The sequence below is a fragment of the Miniopterus schreibersii genome (assembly GCF_964146895.1).
Source record: "Miniopterus schreibersii genome assembly, chromosome: 6".
Lineage (NCBI taxonomy): Eukaryota > Metazoa > Chordata > Mammalia > Chiroptera > Miniopteridae > Miniopterus > Miniopterus schreibersii.
In genome coordinates this window covers 72,424,367-72,444,862 of record NC_138107.1, presented here as the reverse complement: position 1 = coordinate 72,444,862, position 20,496 = coordinate 72,424,367, and the positions used below count along the sequence as shown (strand labels likewise).

General features: G+C 43.6%; 1 protein-coding gene across 2 annotated transcripts in view; it reads right to left on the bottom strand.

Annotated features, from left to right (window-relative positions):
- The window catches only part of MYB (MYB proto-oncogene, transcription factor), a 33,824-nt gene extending 14,833 nt beyond the window's left edge, over nt 1-18,991 (bottom strand). Inside the window, exons 1-13 of one of the 2 annotated variants that reach the window (XM_081140579.1) lie at nt 18,751-18,991; nt 14,406-14,523; nt 12,496-12,567; nt 10,928-11,020; nt 10,461-10,681; nt 8,587-8,821; nt 7,107-7,187; nt 6,555-6,659; nt 5,014-5,268; nt 3,748-4,098; nt 2,103-2,245; nt 785-899; nt 568-693 (exon numbers count right to left, since the gene is read on the bottom strand). In XM_081140579.1, the coding sequence (XP_080996705.1) occupies nt 568-693; nt 785-899; nt 2,103-2,245; nt 3,748-4,098; nt 5,014-5,268; nt 6,555-6,659; nt 7,107-7,187; nt 8,587-8,821; nt 10,461-10,681; nt 10,928-11,020; nt 12,496-12,567; nt 14,406-14,523; nt 18,751-18,773 (1,938 nt within the window). In that variant the 5' untranslated portion in view covers nt 18,774-18,991. The remainder of the gene's footprint in view (nt 1-567; nt 694-784; nt 900-2,102; nt 2,246-3,747; nt 4,099-5,013; nt 5,269-6,554; nt 6,660-7,106; nt 7,188-8,586; nt 8,822-10,460; nt 10,682-10,927; nt 11,021-12,495; nt 12,568-14,405; nt 14,524-18,750) is intronic. The other variant, XM_081140578.1, reaches the window with a different exon arrangement.
- Between the last annotated feature and the right edge of the window lie 1,505 nt (nt 18,992-20,496).

Below are 20,496 nucleotides of genomic sequence, written 5' to 3'. Positions count from 1 at the left end.
AATCGTTGTACCCTTTAAATATTTTACAATTTTGTCAATTATATCTTAATTAGGCTTGGGGGGGGGGGAAGAGTCAATGTCTGGCCAGTCTCCTAAACACTTACTCCTGTATGAAAATAAATTCAAGGGGTACTGCATCTAACCTGTTAGAGACATTTCTTGCCGCCAAGCTAAAACTTTGATCCTTGCAAGTTAGATTCCCTTTCCTTCTTTCTTCCCTTTCTCTTATACTATGAATTAAAGATACTATTATTTTAATTTTAATTCTCCATGACACCTGAAAATTAAATATCTAGGTATCAAGCATCTGTCCATCTGCGCAGCAGCGATGAAGGTAAGGAAAAAGCTGCTCCCTTTCTTTCCCGGGTCCTCTCCAGCATGTTTTCTGTCCCAGCACGAAGGAGAGAGAAGCGGCTCGGCCCCCACGTGCCGGCAGCCTGGCAGCAGCTCTGAACTGCATCTCGTACGAAACCCTTGCAGGAAAGGTGGTGCTGTCCCACAGTGCTGCCCGCAGGCCCAAAGGGAGCAGGATTCTCTGCCTGTCCTCTCAGAGGATTGCGGATTTACCTCTTGTTTGATCTTCTTCAGCAAAGGTGGGCCACTTTCTTGAAACTCAGTAACCATTCCAGGTTCGTCAGATTCCTGCTTGATGACATCCTGCAGGTCTTCTACTAGGTGAGACGGTGTCTGAGGCTGAAGGGAAGAGGGGGCATGTTCGCATCAGAGGAACATTTCTGGCTGAACTAATAAACCAACAAAACCCAAGGACATTGCGAGCACTTACTAGCATCTTCAGGGGACCATACTTAATTTCTTGAGCTGCAAGTGCGTGTTTAAACGGTGTAGGGGTTCTTGGAGAGCTTTCTAGGATTGACCTTTTGATAGCTGGAGTTCTGAAACTTTAAAAAGGAAACAAGTATTGGTTCAATACACAGGAACATGTGTCCCTTACACTGCTCTCCCTATTACATTTAATATTTTTCTGCTGAATAAAATAGACTCTGTTATTGACATGGAATTAGGTATGCTGATTAATCATATATGTATTATTGAGAAAAAGATATCATGTACATCACATATTTTCACATTTCAAAATATTATAGCCCCTAAGACTAAGAGCATTCAAATATTTTTCATCTTTTTTTATTTCTTTTTTTTTTTTAATATATCTTTACTGATTTCAGAGAGAGGAAAGGAGAGGGAGAGAGAGATAGAAACATCAATGATGAGAGAGTCATTGATCGAGCCCACAACCCGGGCATGTGCCCTGACCGGGAATCGAACCCCGATCGCTTGGATCCTATGTTGACGCTCAACCGCTGAGCCACGCCTGGCTGGGCTTCATCTTTTTTTAATTGTTCTGAGGACACAGGTACAGCCGCAGGTCTCTATAATGACCACAGGCATTGTGAAGATGTGATGTCATTTACAAATCAATTTTACCTATTCATTAAAACAGGGCCCACAATAGAAAACATGCTAATCTTTTAAACTGTACTTACAGTACTTGGAAAGAATAAGATTAAAGGTTTATTATAACTCATATTGATGTTCTCTGCCACTTCTTTGAATTGGCTAAGGCTTATTGAATACAAATGACTGCCTAGTCAGTCCTAAGCTTCTAATCATATATTACTGGGGATGTCAGAAGAGGTCCTATCTATAGATAAATTTTAAAAGGAAAAAATAAGATTAAAAAAAAATGAACTGAAAAGAACCATACCCATTCTTATTCTGAAGTTTATAATCAAAGAGAAATGGAAGCTGAAAATCTTACTTTCAGTTAAGGGAAAAAAAGGCCTGATTGAAGCAATAAGAAAAACTGAATGGAAAAGTTATCTGAAAACCACCTCTGTGTACATGGGGGAATGTGAAGTGAATGACGAGAGCGGATTTAGTTTATTCTCCCACCTTCCACCTGCAGGTGGTTGTGACAGGCCCTGGACAGACATAGTCCATGTGGAATATACATGATTCTATACATACCAGTGGACCGGTAAAGTGACACACATACAAATGGATTGTACCTTTGGAGACTGAATTCTATTAATTAACTACAAGTAAATAAGATGAATAATTTTATTCTTGAACCAAGAACTTACATAGTATTTTCCTTTTGAGCTTTCACAGTCTGGTCTCTATGAAATGGTGTTGTAACAGTCAATTTGTGACCACTGAGAGGGGTGGAAGTTAAAGAAGGCATTTCCAAGTCTAAGTTTTCATGGTTACTGGAAGTGTTTAAGAACTAAATATGGGAAGAAAAAAAAAAGTTACTTAAACAGTCATTCTTTATTCAGCCAAATTTAAAAATCACACTGTGATCACAAGCAAATATGTTTTACTGACCCACCATATAAAATAATAAAGATGTTAACAACATGTAGTGTTGGACAGGGTATTGTTTTATTTTAACTGAGCACCAAGATTTGGAGTGTGGTTTCCAAAAAATAAAATCTAGGGTTAATGCTGGAAAACTTGCAAAATCCTAAGAAAATATTCTCAATAAATGACACTTGCCATTAAAGAAATGAGATGCACTCTTCATGAAGATTAAAAGTGGTACAGTGATTTTGGGGAAAGTAATGATTGTTTTTCTTTTATACTCTGTTTTCTCTCATTAATCATCTATGAGGCATTATTATAGAAGGTTTACATTAGGTAGAAAATTTTTGAATAATAAGCCGTCTCCCTCAGAACATTAACGTTCTAGGAAAAAAATAGGTGTTTTCTCAAACAGTTCCAAGGTAAAACAAGTTTGGAAAACCCACATATCATAATCTCCTCCTGGAAATTCACAGTGCGCATCAGAGTATTAAAAGCTCTGAGAGGTGCTGCAATAAAGAAATCAATTTTTGACTTAGCTTGAGTCAGTGTTTCCTAAATTTATATACTTATATATGTAGATGTTTACAGCTATTAAAAGCTTGCAGAATGAATATCATCCAGAACACAATTTGGGAAATACAAGCAAAAAGCAAGATAATTGTTTTGGTGAGCGCATCACATTTGTTCATACTTAAAGGTGTTCTTAACACAAACGCAAGAGACATAATTGGAAAAATGTTTTAAAGTGCCAAATTACCTATCAACTTCATTTTAATAATTAAGAAACACAAGTTTCTGATAAGAATGATAATTTCCATGCCTTTCAAAAATAGTATATGAAGAATATTAATTGGGAGAAAACTGTGCTAATAAAATACTGTGGCACAACTCAGGAACAGCCAATGTTGAGAAACTGAAATTACAACATAAATTGTTTTCCTTAAGCATTTGTTCCTCATCGTTTCCCCAAACTTTTCCACTTAAGGATGCAGCGGGACCTTTAACATTTCCAGTTGCAGCCCAAGCATAGTTTGCTTCCCTCCTCCCCTGGGTCAGTGAATCACATAACAAGTGAACAGACAGGCAGAAAATCTGTTAAAGTTTTTAAAGGGAGGGCGAGGGAGGAGAGAAAGAGAGAGAAATGTTAAACTCTAGTGTTGAAGGAAATAAAAGCACATCCCATGCAACGAACATCTTTCATATCACCCGAAAGAGAGAATTACGACAAAAATCATCCGCCGGCCTACAGGCGGCCTGAACCTCGGGAGGCAGCATAGCTGAGCAACAGCTAGATTCGACGACGGAACGAAATCAGTGGGGCAACAGTAATTAGTCATTTGTTCCAAAGGATTAGTTTCTAGATTATTAAGGCTCAATTTTCTGTTGAAAATTAGTGACAGCTGTGCAGAAACCGTGCTCTACCTGCGAGGGGGAGAAGGACAGGCTTTTGGCAGGGGACCGACTGGGAGTTGAACTGCTGACGTCAGCAACTACGAAGGCCCTAGAGTCGCCAGTGGCTAAGGGGCTGGCCTGGCGCCGCTTTGTTCGAAGGATGACCAGCGGAACTGTGCTTTGCCTCGCAGGCGGGACGGGCTTGCGCGGGCCAAGCGAACCCTCACTCAGCTTGCCTTTGCTAGGCTCTCTCGCGGGTCTATTCCCATTGCCCTCTCTCTGCTGGAGCTGTAGGGCTTTGCCTGCGTGCTGCTGGCTAGGTGAAAATGCTGCTTCTTCAAAGAGTTCAAAACTGCTGAGGTCACACCATGGTGAAGAATCCTGAAACAATGTGGGAGGCGCAGAGCTCTGAGACAGTGTGTGCATGATGTGAGCCATCACCTGAAACAGCACTGAGAAAGAGATGCTGAATGCAAAGAAAACACCTGCCTGGCCCCCTTGTTTGATTTCTTCAGCAACAGCTTCAGGGTTAACAACTGCTCTGATCCGCTGCAGGTCGGTCTGCATGCTGCCTCACGGCGGGTGCCACGTGAGTGATGCAGGGACCTCGGGGACTCTAGCATTTGCATGCAATCCAAAGCAAAAAGACACCCTTTCTAGATGCCCATTTGGCAGTGTTCATCCCCTATCTGATGGGTGTGCAATGAAGGCTTTCTGAACAACTGGGAAACAAGGGAAATCAACTGAGCGTCTGCTTTTGAGGGGCTGAACTCAAGTCTGTTTCACTGAAGGTGGTTTGTCTCAGTGAACCAATTGGTACTGGTGATCAATAATCCGTGTTCTGTGGAGAAAGCCATGCACCACCAATAAACTTATTACCACTTCAAATATATTGAAGTATTGCTTTAAGCTCTGAGCAAACATAATTCTTAATGTGCTATCCAAAAGCAAAGCACGAGTCTAGAGAAACACAAAGAAGGGAACAAATTAAAGATAAAAAAATAACTCAAAGATCATTCCCATAACCCAAGCTCTACTTACAGGTCATTAACTTCACTATTTTAAAGAAATATGCATTTTGAAGGAAATGTGTGAAAAGCTACCTTTTATCTGGGTAGCCTATGAAGTCAGATCTTTGAAAAAAACCTACACACAAAGACTAAAATCATACTTTTACTTTTACATTAATATATGCTAATAACACGGTAGTTGCTATAGAAAATGGCAATGATTTGAGAAACGGGTTTCCTCATTCCCCTTCCAAAAACATTAACATGCCTGAACAATTCTACTTACAGAATCTATAAATTGAAGTGTTTCTGCAAATTCTAAGAGGTTCTTAACATTATCCAGAATGGCTCCTTGGTGGACGATCATGCACCTTGCAGGAGAGGCGCTTTCTTCAGGTAAGGAGCCAGGATCCACAGGCAGAGATGGAGTGGAGTGGTGCTCTTCCAAACAGGAAACAGGTGCACTGTCTCCATGAGGTCTGGTGTGGTCGGCAATGGTGGTGCTGTGCCACCCGGGGTAGCTGCATGTGTGGTTCTGTGTCTAAGGAGGGGGGTGGGGGAGTAAAGAAAGAGCGGGGAGAAGAAAGGGAGAAGGAACTTAGCAATGAGGTTGCACAAGGTATCAGATGCTGTTGGAGGAAAGATAAAAGTAGTTGCATCATCCAGAACTTGCGCCTATAAAACAGTTGTCAAGATGTTTCCTTTTATCAATGCAAGACCCTGCTTTTTAATGGTGGTACAGTCTGTCATCTACGATTACCTTAATTGTCATCCTTCTGTTTAAAAATGCAAACGAGGGACTATGTTACAAAGCACGGCTCTCACATGGAGTTAAAAATCGACTTTAACATAATTTCTAGTAGGACCATTAATGTTTGCTGTGAATTAAGAATTCTATTCTCTTTCTAATCTACATAAAGGCTGGACAATGCAAGTGTTCGAGTTGCTCTTATCTGCATATATTCGTGCTGCTTCTATCCCTCCCTTCCTAATGTGAAGGGTTGCATTGATGCAGTGAAGGGCTGCCAAATCTACGTGGTTAGGAAAGCAGAAGAGCAAATTAACAGAAGTCTTCTTTCAGCATGACCATGCAACAGGAGAAATTGCAAAACGTTCAAGTTAAAAATTGGTCCAACTAACAAAAGCACATAATCATTTTATTATTTAACCAAAAAAAATTTTACTCCTAAGAACACCTACTCTGTATCACGTCTCTCATTCTCTTGGCTGGTTAACTACGTTTGTTACAAAGCACAAGCTGCTTTCCCTGTTTGCTGCCCAATCACTAAAAAAGATGTCAACATTTAGTAATGGTCTGCACAGCTTTCACACGCGCAAACAAAAGCGCGCAGCTAATGTCATTCTTGGAGAGAGCACACGCATCTTTTTCACACGTATACACTGAGCATGCGTCAAATCACGTGTGAAATCATAAAGCATGAATATCTAGGTTAAGGAAAATTATAAAGAAAAAGTTAAATGAACAGGCATCATATAGATACAAAGCTTTGTACAAAATGCCCATACTCATTCATTTTATCCCTAATAGTATTTGAATTGATTACAGTCCCTGTAAAGAAAAAAAACCAATGCTGACAATCACTAATAGATACTGAGTTTCTACTGAAACATAAAAAGACTACTTCCAATTTAGTTGACATTCTTATTCCAACTGTGTCTTATTTCATGCAACTTCCCATGTTTAAACATTGTTAATGGATATACAGAGTCTGGATTATGTAATATTGAGAAGAGAAGGGAAAGATACAGAAGAGCACTGAGGCAGAGCTGCTCTTCCCCCATTTCAGCCCACAGTGACGTCCTTACTGGTAGCGCCTGCTGTCCTTTGAGCTCATTCTCGGTCGACATCAGGAGCAACTCTAATTCCTTTATTCGCTTTTCTTTCTCAGGGTCTTCATCATTATAGTGTCTCTGAAATTGAAAGTTAAGGGAGAAAAAAAGAGCCTGATTGGAAGCTGTAAACACAATGGCTGTGGCCTGCAGTCACGAGGAAACACACGGCCCAAAGAGCCTAGGCCTGAACCCAATGCCAGCTGAACTGGGCCACAGTCGAAATCTTTGTGAATGCCATCCTAGATGTAAGGGAGCGATGTGACATCTGGGGCTAAAGTGGATGCTGACTGATGAACTGCTTATAACGTCAGATAATCCGAGAATCCCTAAGCAAACTCTCTGTACGAGTGAAGATTGCTAGGTGGCTGGCTGGAGTTCCCCCCACCCCTCCATGTGTCCCTGCTCTTTTTACTTCAGTTGGTCAGGTGACTGTAAGTGTTTAGAAGAAATAAATAAGGCATGTCTCTAAAATGGTACCTTAAACGCTAGGAGTTTCTCTATGAAATGACCGTAAAGGACTCCTACCTGAATGGCTGCAGCAGCGGGCTGCGGAACATTGACTATGTTGACGTGTAACGCGACAGGATATGGGACATGACTGGAGACCTAAACAAAAAGGCAAAACAAAGGATGAGCCGCTCATGGTTACACATGCCTCATGGGACTTGGCTTCTGACGGTTTGCTTTAGACTGAAAAAAAACAAAACTTCACTGATTAAATTCACTAAACATTAAAAAAAAAAAGGCTCTAATTTGAAATTTTAGCCAGGCCTTTAATAACGGCTGAATAGCTAAGGCATCAGAGTAAAAGAAACGTAAAGTGCTCATCGACCTGGCAGGAAGCACTCCTCAATTAGAGAAAAACACAATGAAAAATAAATCTAAAAAACATTCATGAATGCATAAAGGAGTTTTGGCGGGAAAAACTGATGGCGTTAGCTGTTTATAAATAAAAATGTTTCTCTGGGAATAATACGAGTTTTAATAAATAGCACAGAACCTCTTATGATAGTTCATTCACCTGAGACCTTTCTGGAAAGTCTGTAGTCAAATACATGTCAAAACTCTTTACAAATAGGTTTTGTATAGAATTTGCATATGAGTTCTCTATTCTTAGGTCAATTTCACTGTTTCTTACTGTTAATACAAAGATTAAAGTTTCTTGACTTTTTTTCTTTATTCTTTTCTGTCCACTCACTAAAAATATTTCTTTCCCTAAGTATAAATATCAGGAAATGAAGAAGGAGTCACACTGATCCAAGATGGATAAAAGGAGACACCAGAGAACAGTGTCACAAAACTGCTCCTGAGCCCTGGTCGGTAGCTCAGTGGGTTAGAGCATTGTCCCCATGCACCAAGGTTGCGGGTTCAATTCCCAATCAGGGCACATACAAGAATCAACCAATGGCTGCATAAGTAAGTGGAACAACAAATCAATGTCTCTCTCTCTCTCTCTCTCTCTCAAATCAATAAATAAAAATTAAACAGCAAACAAACAAACAAAACAACTGTTCCTGACTTGGAGTAAAAAGGTAAACACAGAATGAATAAATTAAGACCTTTCTGCTCAATCACTACCAGAATGGAACTTACACTGTCTGTTGAATTTCAATGTCAAACTATCTCCTCTTTAAATGTAATATTACATTCACTTTCATTTTGGGAGAGAAAAGTATTTGACTACAGCTGCATTCCCATTCCCCCATCCTTCTTCAGCAGGACCTGTTAAGTAAGTTTACACTCAAACACCAACTCCCAATTAGATTAGAAGCAGCATCAGAACTGAACAACTTGGACTCTAGTCTGCACTCCGTCTCTATGAGTTGCATAGCCCTGGACAAATCATTCAATACCCTTGATTCCAGAAACACGTCAGGAAGAGCAATACCTACACCATGGTCCTGTTTATGAAAGCTCTCTGGAAAGTATGCAACTGCAGGGAATTATTACCTGGAGCTAAAATAACCACTTCTCTTGTTAACCCAAATTCTCAGGAGTGGCTTACATTTTGTGCTTCAGAAATGTGGTAATAAGAATACTCGTTGTTCACTGAGGGCTGACCAGTTGGAGGGAGTTGAGCTGATGGTGGAGCATGAGCAAAACCCATCAAATGACTGTTCTTCTGGAAACTTGTGGCCACACTTGGCTGGCTGGCTTTGGAAGACTCCTGCAGATAACCTTCCTGTTCGACCTTCCGACGCATTGTAGAATTCCAGTGGTTCTTGATAGCATTATCAGTTCTGCACAGAAATATATCACATACAAATTTCACAAACAAAAATTTCAATTTTTGACAGAGAGTTAATGGACAGAAAACTGTTTCTAACAGAGACCTTTTCTTTTGGTCCACTAATAGTGTTATTTCTTCTTAATCGTTTCAGTCTTTTCTACCTCCTAAAATCATGCTTTCTCTATTATCTAATTTACAATCCATACATTTCTCTTAATTACCTAATATGGAGTTGTAGTTTCTATAAGTATTGAAATCTTTTAACCATTTCATTTCCTTGATAAGAGTGTTTTCAATACAGCAACCCTTCATGTTTATTCTGACTGTGGTACAAGGCTCCAATAAAACGTAAAGTTTCAGCAGTCGTAGGAAATTACTCCTTTGAGTTTGGCTTAGCGGGACCTACACGTACATCACAACAGATACTCAGTAAAGTTGGGTGAATGATGATATTGATGCTGCTGTCCTCTCTTTATCTCCAGTAGCATGAGCCAGAAATTCTGAGTGGAAAAAAACTCCCACCTTTTGAAAACCACCTCAAATGGTTCTGTTAACCAGACAGAAGTGAGAATGGAAAACGAGATCCAGAAGGGAAAGATGCTAACTCTCAGTATATTTTCAAACTGCAAAGCATTTTTACTAAAGTCTTTCGATTCTCAGGAAAACAGTTTCTCAATTCAAAGAAACCGTTTTAAGACTCCTTTTTACTATTTCGACGGGGGTGGGGAATGTATGCTAAAGAAAGAGGAAGTTCAATCGCCCCTTAAATTTTTAGAGGAATCAACAGCATATCCTCTCAGACCAAATGGGAGAAAAGGCGTCCTTTCATCAGCCTCCTGAATTCTCTAAGCGGGTCCTGACTCACCAGGAAGGAAATGCTTTGGAACATCACAGGAGGACACTACATAAGCCATCAGAGCCGTGGCCTTCTTCGAAATGACCCTTCCTCCACTTTTGGATTATAAAGCTCAAGAACAAACATATTTAAAATATTTTGTCTTACATATATTTTATGTAAGCTTTACCAAAAAATCTGTTATAACTGTTTAAGTGTGGAAGGGACAAAAATGAGCTTCCATACATAACCCTCATGAGGAGGTCATCTCTGTGCTTTGTTCATTAGAAAGAAGGCACAACACTGACATTATTTAAAAACCTGGAAGCGGTATGATAATTCTACAAGTATACTATTTCTTTCTTTAAAAGAAAAAAAATTAAGCTAAGTGGTATAACAAAAGGCTGGTATCACGAAAAAGGCAGCCGGGGTCCTCTGGTCACTTAACCAGCTATGTGAACTCAGACCAGAGACAAACCGTCTATCTAGGTTTCATTCTATATGTTTAGAGTTTTGTAGTTTACAATGGGCTTTGACATTTATTTTACTTGATCCTAACATGGGCCCTGTGAAGTGGGTTATTACTCATTTTTAAAATGGGAAAAGTGAGGCTGAGGGAAGTTCAATGACTTGGCCCAAGGCTCAGTGTTGGGTGGATTCTGGACGTATTCCCAGTTCTAAAAGCTAAGGATCTGGTTTAACTAGTGAAACATGATCAATGGAACATAATTCACTCACCATACATTTAAAACACACTGTTCAATACCCACTCCCTCATGCTTCCCAATGAATATATTTTTTGACATGTTATTACCGTCCAGGCAGTAGCTTTGCGATTTCTGCCCATCTGTTCCCCAGTCTCTTGTGTGCCTGGTAAATAATTCTGTCTTCCTCTTCTGTCCAGGAGGTTTTCTTAACTTCTGGATTCAAGTGGTTATGCCACCTCTCCCTACATTGTTTTCCAATTCTCCCTTTTAAGTGCTTGGCAATAACAGACCAACGTTTCGGACCGTATTTCTGTACAAGCTCTATCACCTTCAGATAAACACACAAAAATAACCTATGTTTTAACGTTATGTAATGAGTCAACGTAATCATTCTGTTACAAGAGCTTTAGAAAATTTCTAAAAACTTGCTTTCATTCATGGCAAATATGGGAATAGAGTCCTCTGCTTCCTGTTTGCACGCTTTACCTGTTTCTTCAAGTTGGGAAACATTCAACAAAGGTGTTTGGGGAATATTCTTAATTATGATTCACATGCCAATGAAGAAGGAACTTACTCTCTGGTCTTCTTCTTTGGTCCAGGGACCCTTGATGAGCTCAGGGTTTAGTACTTTCTGCCATCTGTGCTGGCACTGCACATCTGTTCGATTCTAGACAAATATGATCAAGTACACAGTCATACAGATATGATGTGACAAGTGCACATGAAGACTTTGTTACAATAGGAATCATACATAGAAAACATACAGTGAAAATGTTCAAGAACATTCTAGGGCATGCTTGGAGAGCCCACCTATCCCTCAATACTTACAGCTAAAGAACATACAAAGAGTATATCAAAGTTGCATCTAAAATTAGAAGTTCTTCCTCCTGAGGGCAACAGTCCTGCCATGTGAACAGGAAGGACCATCACATTGCACACCATCACGTTGCACATATGGCTCTGAATTGAACTTAACCTCAACCTCAGCCTGTTGCACGTGAAAGCACCTAGGACTGAGACTAAGCCTGCTTAGAGATTCCACATCAAGGTCAAGCTCTTACAGAAACCCACTCTAATGACTCCCATTCAGACTAAGACATGTGCTTCAATTTAGGGCCGCCAATATTAATATTTCAAAACAAAGATGAATAGAGACAGGCCCTCCCTTGTAAAAGCTTGTCATCTTATAAGAAGGGAAAGATAAATACATGATCAATAAAAGGCAGAATTTGATTCATATGCAAGAAGAAATCAAAGCAAAATGATATTGGGGTGGGAAAAGGAACGCCTCTTAGGAGGAGAAATGATGTTTCCTTAGGAGGAGTCCGGAAAAGCTCTTGATACGGACTTTGAAGGACATGAAGTAACTATGCAAAACATTCTAGGAGGTGGCATCACCAGGAACAAAAGCCCAGAGGAGGGAAAGCAGAAATGAATTCAACTAAATCTGCTTGCAGAGAGGAAGTCAGAAACAGAACTGGTGCTGTATGTTGGGGCCATATGGAAGGACTCTGTGCGCCAGGTCCAGGCAGTGCCCTTAATTTGTGAGACTGAGTCACTGTTGTTGGCTTTGAAAAGACAAGGTACAGCTAGCTGCATTTTAGGAAGCTCCCTCTGCCAATGCATACAAAACTGGAAAGCTACAAGTAGGGAAGCCAGTTATGAAGCCATTGTAATCACCCAGAGAAGAGGGAAAGAGGCCTGACCTGTGGAAGTGAGAGGAATGAAAAGAAAGGGCCTATGACAAAGGGAATCCAGAACCTTAAGTGAGTGCTCAGGTGTGGGGGTGGGGAGTGAAGCAAGTCTAGAAGGACTCCAAAATTTTAAACCGGGATACCAAAAGGATGGCTACTAAAAAAAGGAAATTTAAAAGAAGCTAACTTGGGAGAAATATCACAAGGTTAGTCAACTACCATATAACAAATCACCAAAGTGCTAATTTATATTATCCTAACAAATGAATTTAGAAACCCCAATTATATGTATGACAATATACACTACAAGTTATGGATGAGGCATTTCTCCCCCTACTTCCTATATATAGCAAATATGTAATGCCTTAATATACTCTCCTAAAATACTGTACTGTACTTAAATCTTTGGGAGATTCCCTTTTACAGAAAGAAAAAACTACTAACTTACCGGGAGATAATTGGCAATAACTTTCCAGTCATCTGTTCCATTCTGTTCCACCAGCTTCTTTAGTTTTTCATCCTAAGACATTTAAAGGTAATCTGAGGATATCAGTCATTTACTGTACAACTCTATTCAAGTTAGAGTAAAGGGAAATCAATTCAATAATCTAATTCAGAAAAAAAAAAACTCTCAAAAATATCCACATACAACAGATAATTCATGTAATATGCTGGTTTAGAGCATAGATTTATTTACAATCAGACAGACCAGAGACTGAACCTTGACTCAGTTATTGATTAGTTGTATAACCTTGGGTATATCGTTTTGCTTTTCTGAGCCTTAGTATTGTCATTTTTACAATGGGAATGTTGATGTCAACAGGGTTATTTGGGGGTAACATGAAGTAACTATGCAAAACATTTAGCATAATGCCTGGCTCCGTGAATGTTTAATTCATGGTTACTGCTAAAAGTTTTACTCTGTGGGGGGAAAAAAATGAACTCCAACGTTAGATTCAAGACATTTAACTATGGCAATAGATAGGATCTTGAGTAAGACATAGTTCCACCATTATTCTAACAGTTAGTTCAACCTCTTTCATATAAAAAAAAAGGAGGATCACTTTTCTTAATTAAATTTGAAGGCATGTATGATGAAAGAAAATCATTTAGTTTTTGTATCAAGATATGCATAATTTAAACTTATTAGAACACAGAACTTGAGAGAATAAACTCATTAGAACACAGAAGACACTAAACATCAGAGGGAAATCTTTCAGTCCACTCTTTCTAAACATGTTCTATCAAATGAAAGAGAACCCTCACATTTTTGCACAGGTGACTTCACCCACAATGTGGATCCCTGGTATGACACAGACATGGGAATTAGGAAACCAGAGTTAACAAAAGAACTTCTATATGTCTAAGGACCATCTAAGTCAAAATCTCCACAGGTAAGATATGCAATTCCTATGGACCTCACTGGAAGTCCTGCTTGCCTATCAAGAGGAGCTCTGGTTTAAGTGAAGTAGGGTGGAATGAAACTACAGAAGAGTCAATACCATTACTTCTAACATAAAATCTTTAAAAATCAGACGCAAACTTTTTGAAACTGTAAAGAAAAAGCAATTTTTCCCATATATTAATAATTTTTCTCCTTAGGTATTTTTTCATTCCTAACAGAAAAAGGTAAGAAGCAGATATACCCCCTTCCATTACTGACTGCTTTTAGAACAGACCTCCACGTGCATGGCTCTGTGTAATGCTAGATATTACACATCAAGAATGTTAAACGAATCCATGAAAACAAGACAAGTTCTATGAGTGTTTTGTTTTACTCTTTTGTTTGTTTCTGGAAATAGCAATTCATCCATTTGTGTTCAGGGAACATGTGTTGATATTCCACTTCGTGCCAAGCAATTCTGGGTTCAGGGAACACAAAAATGAACAGAAGTGCAGCCCGGCACTCGGAGTGGTCGCCTGCTGGAAGAGGGACGCATATATGCGACCGCAACAGTCAGTAAGAACACGTAGCCAGTGACTGGAGGATGCATCCAACCTGTCTGGGAAGCGAGGGACGGCCCACAGGAGAGGCGATATCTTCTCAGGTAATGAAGAAGTAGTAAGAAGTTGCAGGGCCTAAGGACAAGGGTGGAACAGGCAGCGGGAAACACAGATGGAGCGCAAAGTAAGAAGGAGACGACATTCAACAAACGACACCAAGGTTGGAAACTGCGGTACAGTGAATCTATGGGGGAGTGGCGAGGTAAGCATGAGTCTGCTGCACAGCCAGGCTAGGGTGATTTCAAAGAGCCTGATGATGGGTTTGAGCCCCTGTAGTTTAGCTGAAATTCTGTTTTTCAAAAATTGATACATTCTAGGTTCTTCCCCCCATGTTTTAAGAACATGATTAGTTACCTCTTCCCTGGTCCACCTAGTTTTCCCCAAGTGACGCTTTCCAGACTTGGGAAGCAGCCCATCATAGTCATGGTCACACATCTCAATGTCTTCATCATCTTCATCACTACTGTATATGCTGCAGAAATAAAAAATGGGCAGATGTGGACTGAAACGAGATTTAAACTACTGGATTGCAAAAATTACACAAAAACTCCTCCACAATCTTTGCAAAGGTTATGACGATAAAGCTTTGAACACTTGCACAGCAAGATTGTTTTCTGCATTCTGTTGCTCTAGCATTGTAAACTGGTTCTACTGTTACTGGTCTCCACAGATACGCCAAAGGACCTGGCACTTTCTTATTGCTCTGCATGTTTAAACCTGCTGTTACTGTTAGAACAGCGACAAGTTACACATCTGGCAACCTTCCAACCAATGAAGGTTTAAGTTTAAAACTTAATGTTAAGGACAATAGAAGGAACAAGAGCCCATGTCCTTTATCTAAGTATACACTCAAGATCTGTGGCATACGTCACAATATTTAAATAATATTTCCCAAATACAACAAACAACTCAGTTATGTTGTTCCAATGGGACTGGTGTTTTATTAAGAGAAAAAATTCATAAAGTAATATACCCAACAATATAATTATAGTCATCCCTTAAAGATTAGAAGATTAAGAGAATCTAAGAGGAAAGGATTTAAAAACCCGAGGAAGGATGAGACAATCAAGTGATCTGCTCTGTAAATAACATTCATGTCAAACAGCTCAAAACTCCAGGCCAGGCTGATCCAACTTGTGGCCACGTTTACAATACTCAGTTTCCACAGTAACTAAGTGAATTAATTAGGTCACTTGATAGTCAGAATCATACTTAACTACTTAACTCTTTTTTTTTTTTAACCTCTGACTGAATGGTAGTTGAAATATCTTAAAATGTACTTAATTCAAAATTGAGGGATTCCGCCAGGTGGCTTTTAAAAGAACCCATTACTGTTTTCAAAAGAGCTTTTCTTTTACCTAGTTGACCAAAACTATGAATTTTGATGAGTTTTGAAGTTACTCTATACTTAATGTTAATTAATCATATACTGAATAAATGAGAGTATAGTCAAGGTTTACTTTTACTTATAATTTTACTTATTAAATTAAGATATGAAGAAAAATTACACTATCTTATAAACTTCAATAACATTTATAGTAATACTGAGAAATCAATGAAGCTGAGACCAATAAAAATGATATAAAGCAATACCATAATGCACCTTATTCTTTCCTAAAAGGAAGTTTATATTTACACCAGGTTTATCTTCCCAAACTAACTTACAAGTGTACATTATCCACCCTGTATAAGTCAAACAAAAGTGCTTACCCAAAGTCCTGAACTTGAGGATCTTATAATTTAAAACTATTATTTTAGGAAACAATCTGAAGGTCCAGGATGCGTGGTGACAAGTAGGATGCGATCCAAACGTAAAATACCATCACACACACCAAACAAAGGCCATTAAACTATATTTATAATCTATAACCATTTCTTTCACTTAGCGTCTATCCCTTCAAGCAAGACTCTAGTCCTGTTCTGCAGTGTCAACAAGAGGCACTAAACTTTGAATCCGTAATTACAATAGTTTCCCTTTAATAAAAAACGCAAGCATCCTAAGTGAAAACATCATTAGAAACCCAGAGCTGTAGGTCAGCATCTTTTGAAAGCTTCGCAGGGAACTCCTTGGAAATCCCCCAAACGAAGTGGCACCCTTGTGAAATATCCGGGATACCAAGAAAATCAGAGTAATCTAAAAGCGGAGCCATAGGTTCGACTCAATTTAACTTTTTCGGTTTGGCGGGATCTGGAGATTACATTTTCAGAACTTCTCTCTTGAAAACAGCTCAACGCGCAGAAACGAGCAACATATTCAACCGCCCATAGGGGGCAGCCAACAGCAGCCGAGAGAGAACACGCATCAGTTGGGACCAGGGTTCGGGACGCAAGAGGTGCCAGGGCCAGTTTTGCCTCCACCTAGCTGCGTGACTGGGACAAATCACTTCCTCTCTCTCAGGACCTCAGTTCCTCGCGTACACATCAAGGGCTTGGATTCTATTTCTAAGGTACTTTCCAGTGCTAATAAATAATGGTTCCATGACTTCCGTGCCTTTTACAAAATAAGCACAGAAGCAGGGATGTGCCCCAGCAAAGTCTTGGGGAAACGTGGTGTCGCGCAGGGGCCGTGGGCGCGCAGGGCGAGCCGGGCGCCGCTCGCACGGCTCCCGGGTCCATCCGCAGGCTGGGCACGGGGGCTCGCCTCGGAGATTTGCATGTGATTTCCTTGCTCGAAGTTGTCCCGGTCGCCGAAGCGGCATGATTAATTTCTACTAAGGGCCTGAAATAACTTTTCCTTCATCTGCTCTGACAAGATCTCAGACCCAACAGTCAGAGAACTTTCAAAGGCTGATTTCAGGCTTGATGCACTCGACTCCCCCACCTGCTAGACCTGGTGTGGTTACAAGAGTACAACTATGAATGTTGCCTTCTGTCAAGGAAACAAACCGTGCAAAGAAACGAAAAAGAAGAGAGGTGTTGGGGGTTGGGAAGAGGGAGGGGAGCGGGAGGAAGTGCCTTGTGGCCGCTACTGTGATTCTAGAAAAGGGGTTCAGACTCATTTCGCTGACCTGGTTAATAATCCCTGCCCAGTTGACGCCGGCCCTGCAAGAAACGGCTTCGGGCCCGCAGCCGGGTTTCTCTTCCCCCTGAGGCAGGTTCAAGGCTCCCGCCCCTCCAAGGCCGCCTCCCCCTCCGATACCTGGGAGCCGCAGCCGGAGAGGCCCCGCCCCGCGGGGGACAAGCTAGAGCTGCCTGCGCCGAGCCTCCCCCGCGCCGCCTCCGAGCGCCCCCGCCTCGCTCTCTCCTTCACCTCTTCCCACTTTCTGCTCTCAGAAAAAACAGGTGACCTCGGCGCTCTACAGTTAAGTCCCCAAAGCGAAGGTGAAACCACTTAAGGCGCAGCACCCCCGCCCCGCTCGGCCGGGCCCAGGGCGAGGCGCAGGGAGCCGGCCCCCGCCCCAAGTCGCCTCCCTTCCCCGCCAGCGCGCAGCCACGCGCGCGGCCCGGCGGGGTCCGAGGTTGCCGCCGCAGGCCCCGCGCCCACGCGCTTTACAACTTCCCAGTGCCGCGCGGGGACCTGAGATCGCCGGTTCAAAAACAAATAAGGACAAGAAAGTCCCACCCCGAGCAAAAGAGGCCGGCTTGGCTTTGCCTCCAGGGACGTTTCCCCAGAACCTCGTCGCCAGGGTCCGTGCGGTCACCCCTCCCACGCCTTGGCGACCTAAGGCGGCGGGATCCGGGTGCCGCGACCTCAGCCGCGTCCACGTGTGCGCGCCTCCCTCGGACCTCTAGCCCGGGGGAAGAGCCCTAGGGGACTGCGTCCGGGTTGCGCGGCCGTGGCCTTGGGTGCTGCCCGCCTCCGTCCCTTTCAGTGGAGTGGCCACCTGGACGGCCGCCGAGCCAGCCCGCGAACCCCGCGGTTCCTAGGGGGCTCCGGCGCGCCCAGTCCGGGAAGTCCAGAGACGGCTGGAAGCGGGAGCGCCAGCGACTGACAGTTCGGACGAGTGTCTCCCCCCTTCTCTGTTCCCTTTCCCCCTCTCCGTCCGGCCAAAGCGTCGGGGGACTTCACCCGTCCACCCCAAGTGCGGTGACATGTGCGGTGAGGCGCGCGTGCAATGTTTGCATTAGAAATAATAGCCTCCCGGAGAAGAACGATTAGAACCTTCAAAGCCAGGGCTTAAAACAATTTTGCAAACGTAGAGACTCATTTCCTCCCCTAAAATCTTTTTTCCAGCCGCCTGTCAGCTGACGCTCTTCTTCGACTACATAAAGAATGAATGAAATTTAAATGAACTACCTGCAGCTACTAAACAATCCGGCATTTTCCCTATATCTGCCATATGCTCCGCATCTCCAGGTCCACATAAATAGTAATGCATCCAGCAATTACAGGCTGCGGCTCCCGCGCCGACACCCGCGGCATCCAGCCAGGGACCCAGGGGGCTCCCGGGGGCCGGTGGGCACCGCTCTGCCCCCGGCTGGAACGTGCTGCTTTTTCTCCCCCAGAGAGAAATGTATCCCCGTGCAACTTGCAAAACGAGCCGCAGGGCGTGCTTCCCGACGTCCTGATAGGTTTCCTGCAGAGACTCTTCCATTCGTCAGTCTCTCCAGCGGCTTCTGCTGCGGAGGCAGAGGCTCCAGGTACTCGCGGGATCTGACAGCCCCGCACAAGATCCGGGGTCTTATTCCCACCTGCTCTCCCGGAGCCTGGCGCCCCGCGCGCCCCCGCATGCGGCCGCCCTCCCGGGTCCCCCGTTACCTGTGCCGGGGTCTCCGGGCCATGGCGCGGCGGGCGCGGGGCTCCGTCGGGAGCCGGGGGAACCGCACGGGGCTGCCGCCTCCCGCTGCCCGCCGCCTGCCTGCGTCCCTCCCCGGCCGCGCAGCAGCGTTCCGCTCCGCCGGGGCGAAGTTTCTCAGGAGCGAGAGGAGGAGGAGGAGGTCGCGGAGGAGGAGGAGAAGGAGGAGGAGGAAACAGGTTGATATTAAAGTGTAAACTCTGTAAACAGAGATGCCATCAAACAAAGAGCTTTGGACACTCCCCCTCCCGCCAAATCTGGCGCCCCTGCAGTGCGCACGCGCCCTGCCCGCCGCCTCCGCGGTCGCCTTGGCTGCAGCCCGCGGGGCTCCGGAGCCGGCCGAGCCGCCGCTGCCGCTCGGTTCCCGCGCCGCCGCGAGGCCCGGGCGGGGAGCCCGGGGCCAGGAAGAGGTGGCCGGGGGCCGCGTCTGCGCCTTTCGCTGCCCCGACGCCGCTCCCGGCCCCGGCCGCCAGGGCCGGCCCCACGCCCGCGGGTGCAGCCCCGCTCCGCTCGGCGGCCACGCCGCGGTCTTCCCGCTCGGCACGCTCCCGGGCTCCAGAGCCGGAGCGCGCCCGCCTCTGACTCACTGCTGCGGGGGCGGCAATGGGCGCGCGGGGGGGAGGAGGGGGCGACTCCCGCACCGGGGATGGGGTTTTAGGCCGGGGTGAAAGCTCAGCTCTCTGGAAGTGGGGGTGGGGGGGGTAGTAGGGGTGGGAGCGTGTATTTTCATAGGAAGTTTGGCTAGGTCCTTTTTTTTTTTTTTAATGAAGAACATCTCTCATTAAACTCGTTCATGAGAAGGGACAGAAATTTCGAGCGGAGCCGGAGGGATCGCCGCTCACGTACCAGACCCTCGGGCGGAGCTCGCTCGCCACCTTCGCGCAGTCACATGCCCCGCACTCGCCCCGCGCGCACGCCCGGCCCCACCCACGCTGCCGGCCCGGCGGCGCCCGCCGCGCCTCGGCCTCGCTCGGCCCCGGAGCGCGGGCCCGCAGCGCGCACCTGCGGAGCCCGCCGAGCCCCCCGCAGCCGCCCCGGCGGCGCTCGGGAACCCGCGTCGCCAGGCGGCGTTTTAAAAGTTAAACCGTTTGTAACACGCAGGTCGGTGTCCGTGCTTAGGGCAGTTTGAGAACTGTTTTACTAGGTAAAAATCGTCCAGGACGTTCATGTTCACTTAACTAGGGGCTCCCGAAAAAGTATGGGGAGGAGATAAGTGCTGCATTTATAAGGATTGATGATTGGGGGATTTTAGGGGAGTTTTAGTTTTACTTCCGTTTATAGACTTGTACAATTGGGGATTTTTTTTTTTTTTTCATTCTCTGTACACACTAATTTATTTTTCCTTTAATCTTATAGGAGTTTGAGACTTCTGCTGACTGGGTTTGTGGGTGTCCCATGTGCCCCGGCAGTTCAAACTTAGCTCAGAAAGCATTTTTCTTACTAAAAAAGACTTTTTTTACTGAAATGAGTCATAATTTTATTAAATGGTGAAGCATGCTAGGTTTCAAGACTTTATCTGGTGTTTTAAACTTTGTTTCTTAAAAATTGAAATATAATCTAAATTCTTATCAAAAAATGTTAGTTTCTAGTAAGGTTTTAACATTCCTTTGTGAGAAAACAACACTGAAACAAAATTATTGTGAGATATTTCAGTTCACAATTCAGTCACTTGCAAGTTTATGTATTTTCAAAGCCAGTATTTATTTCTA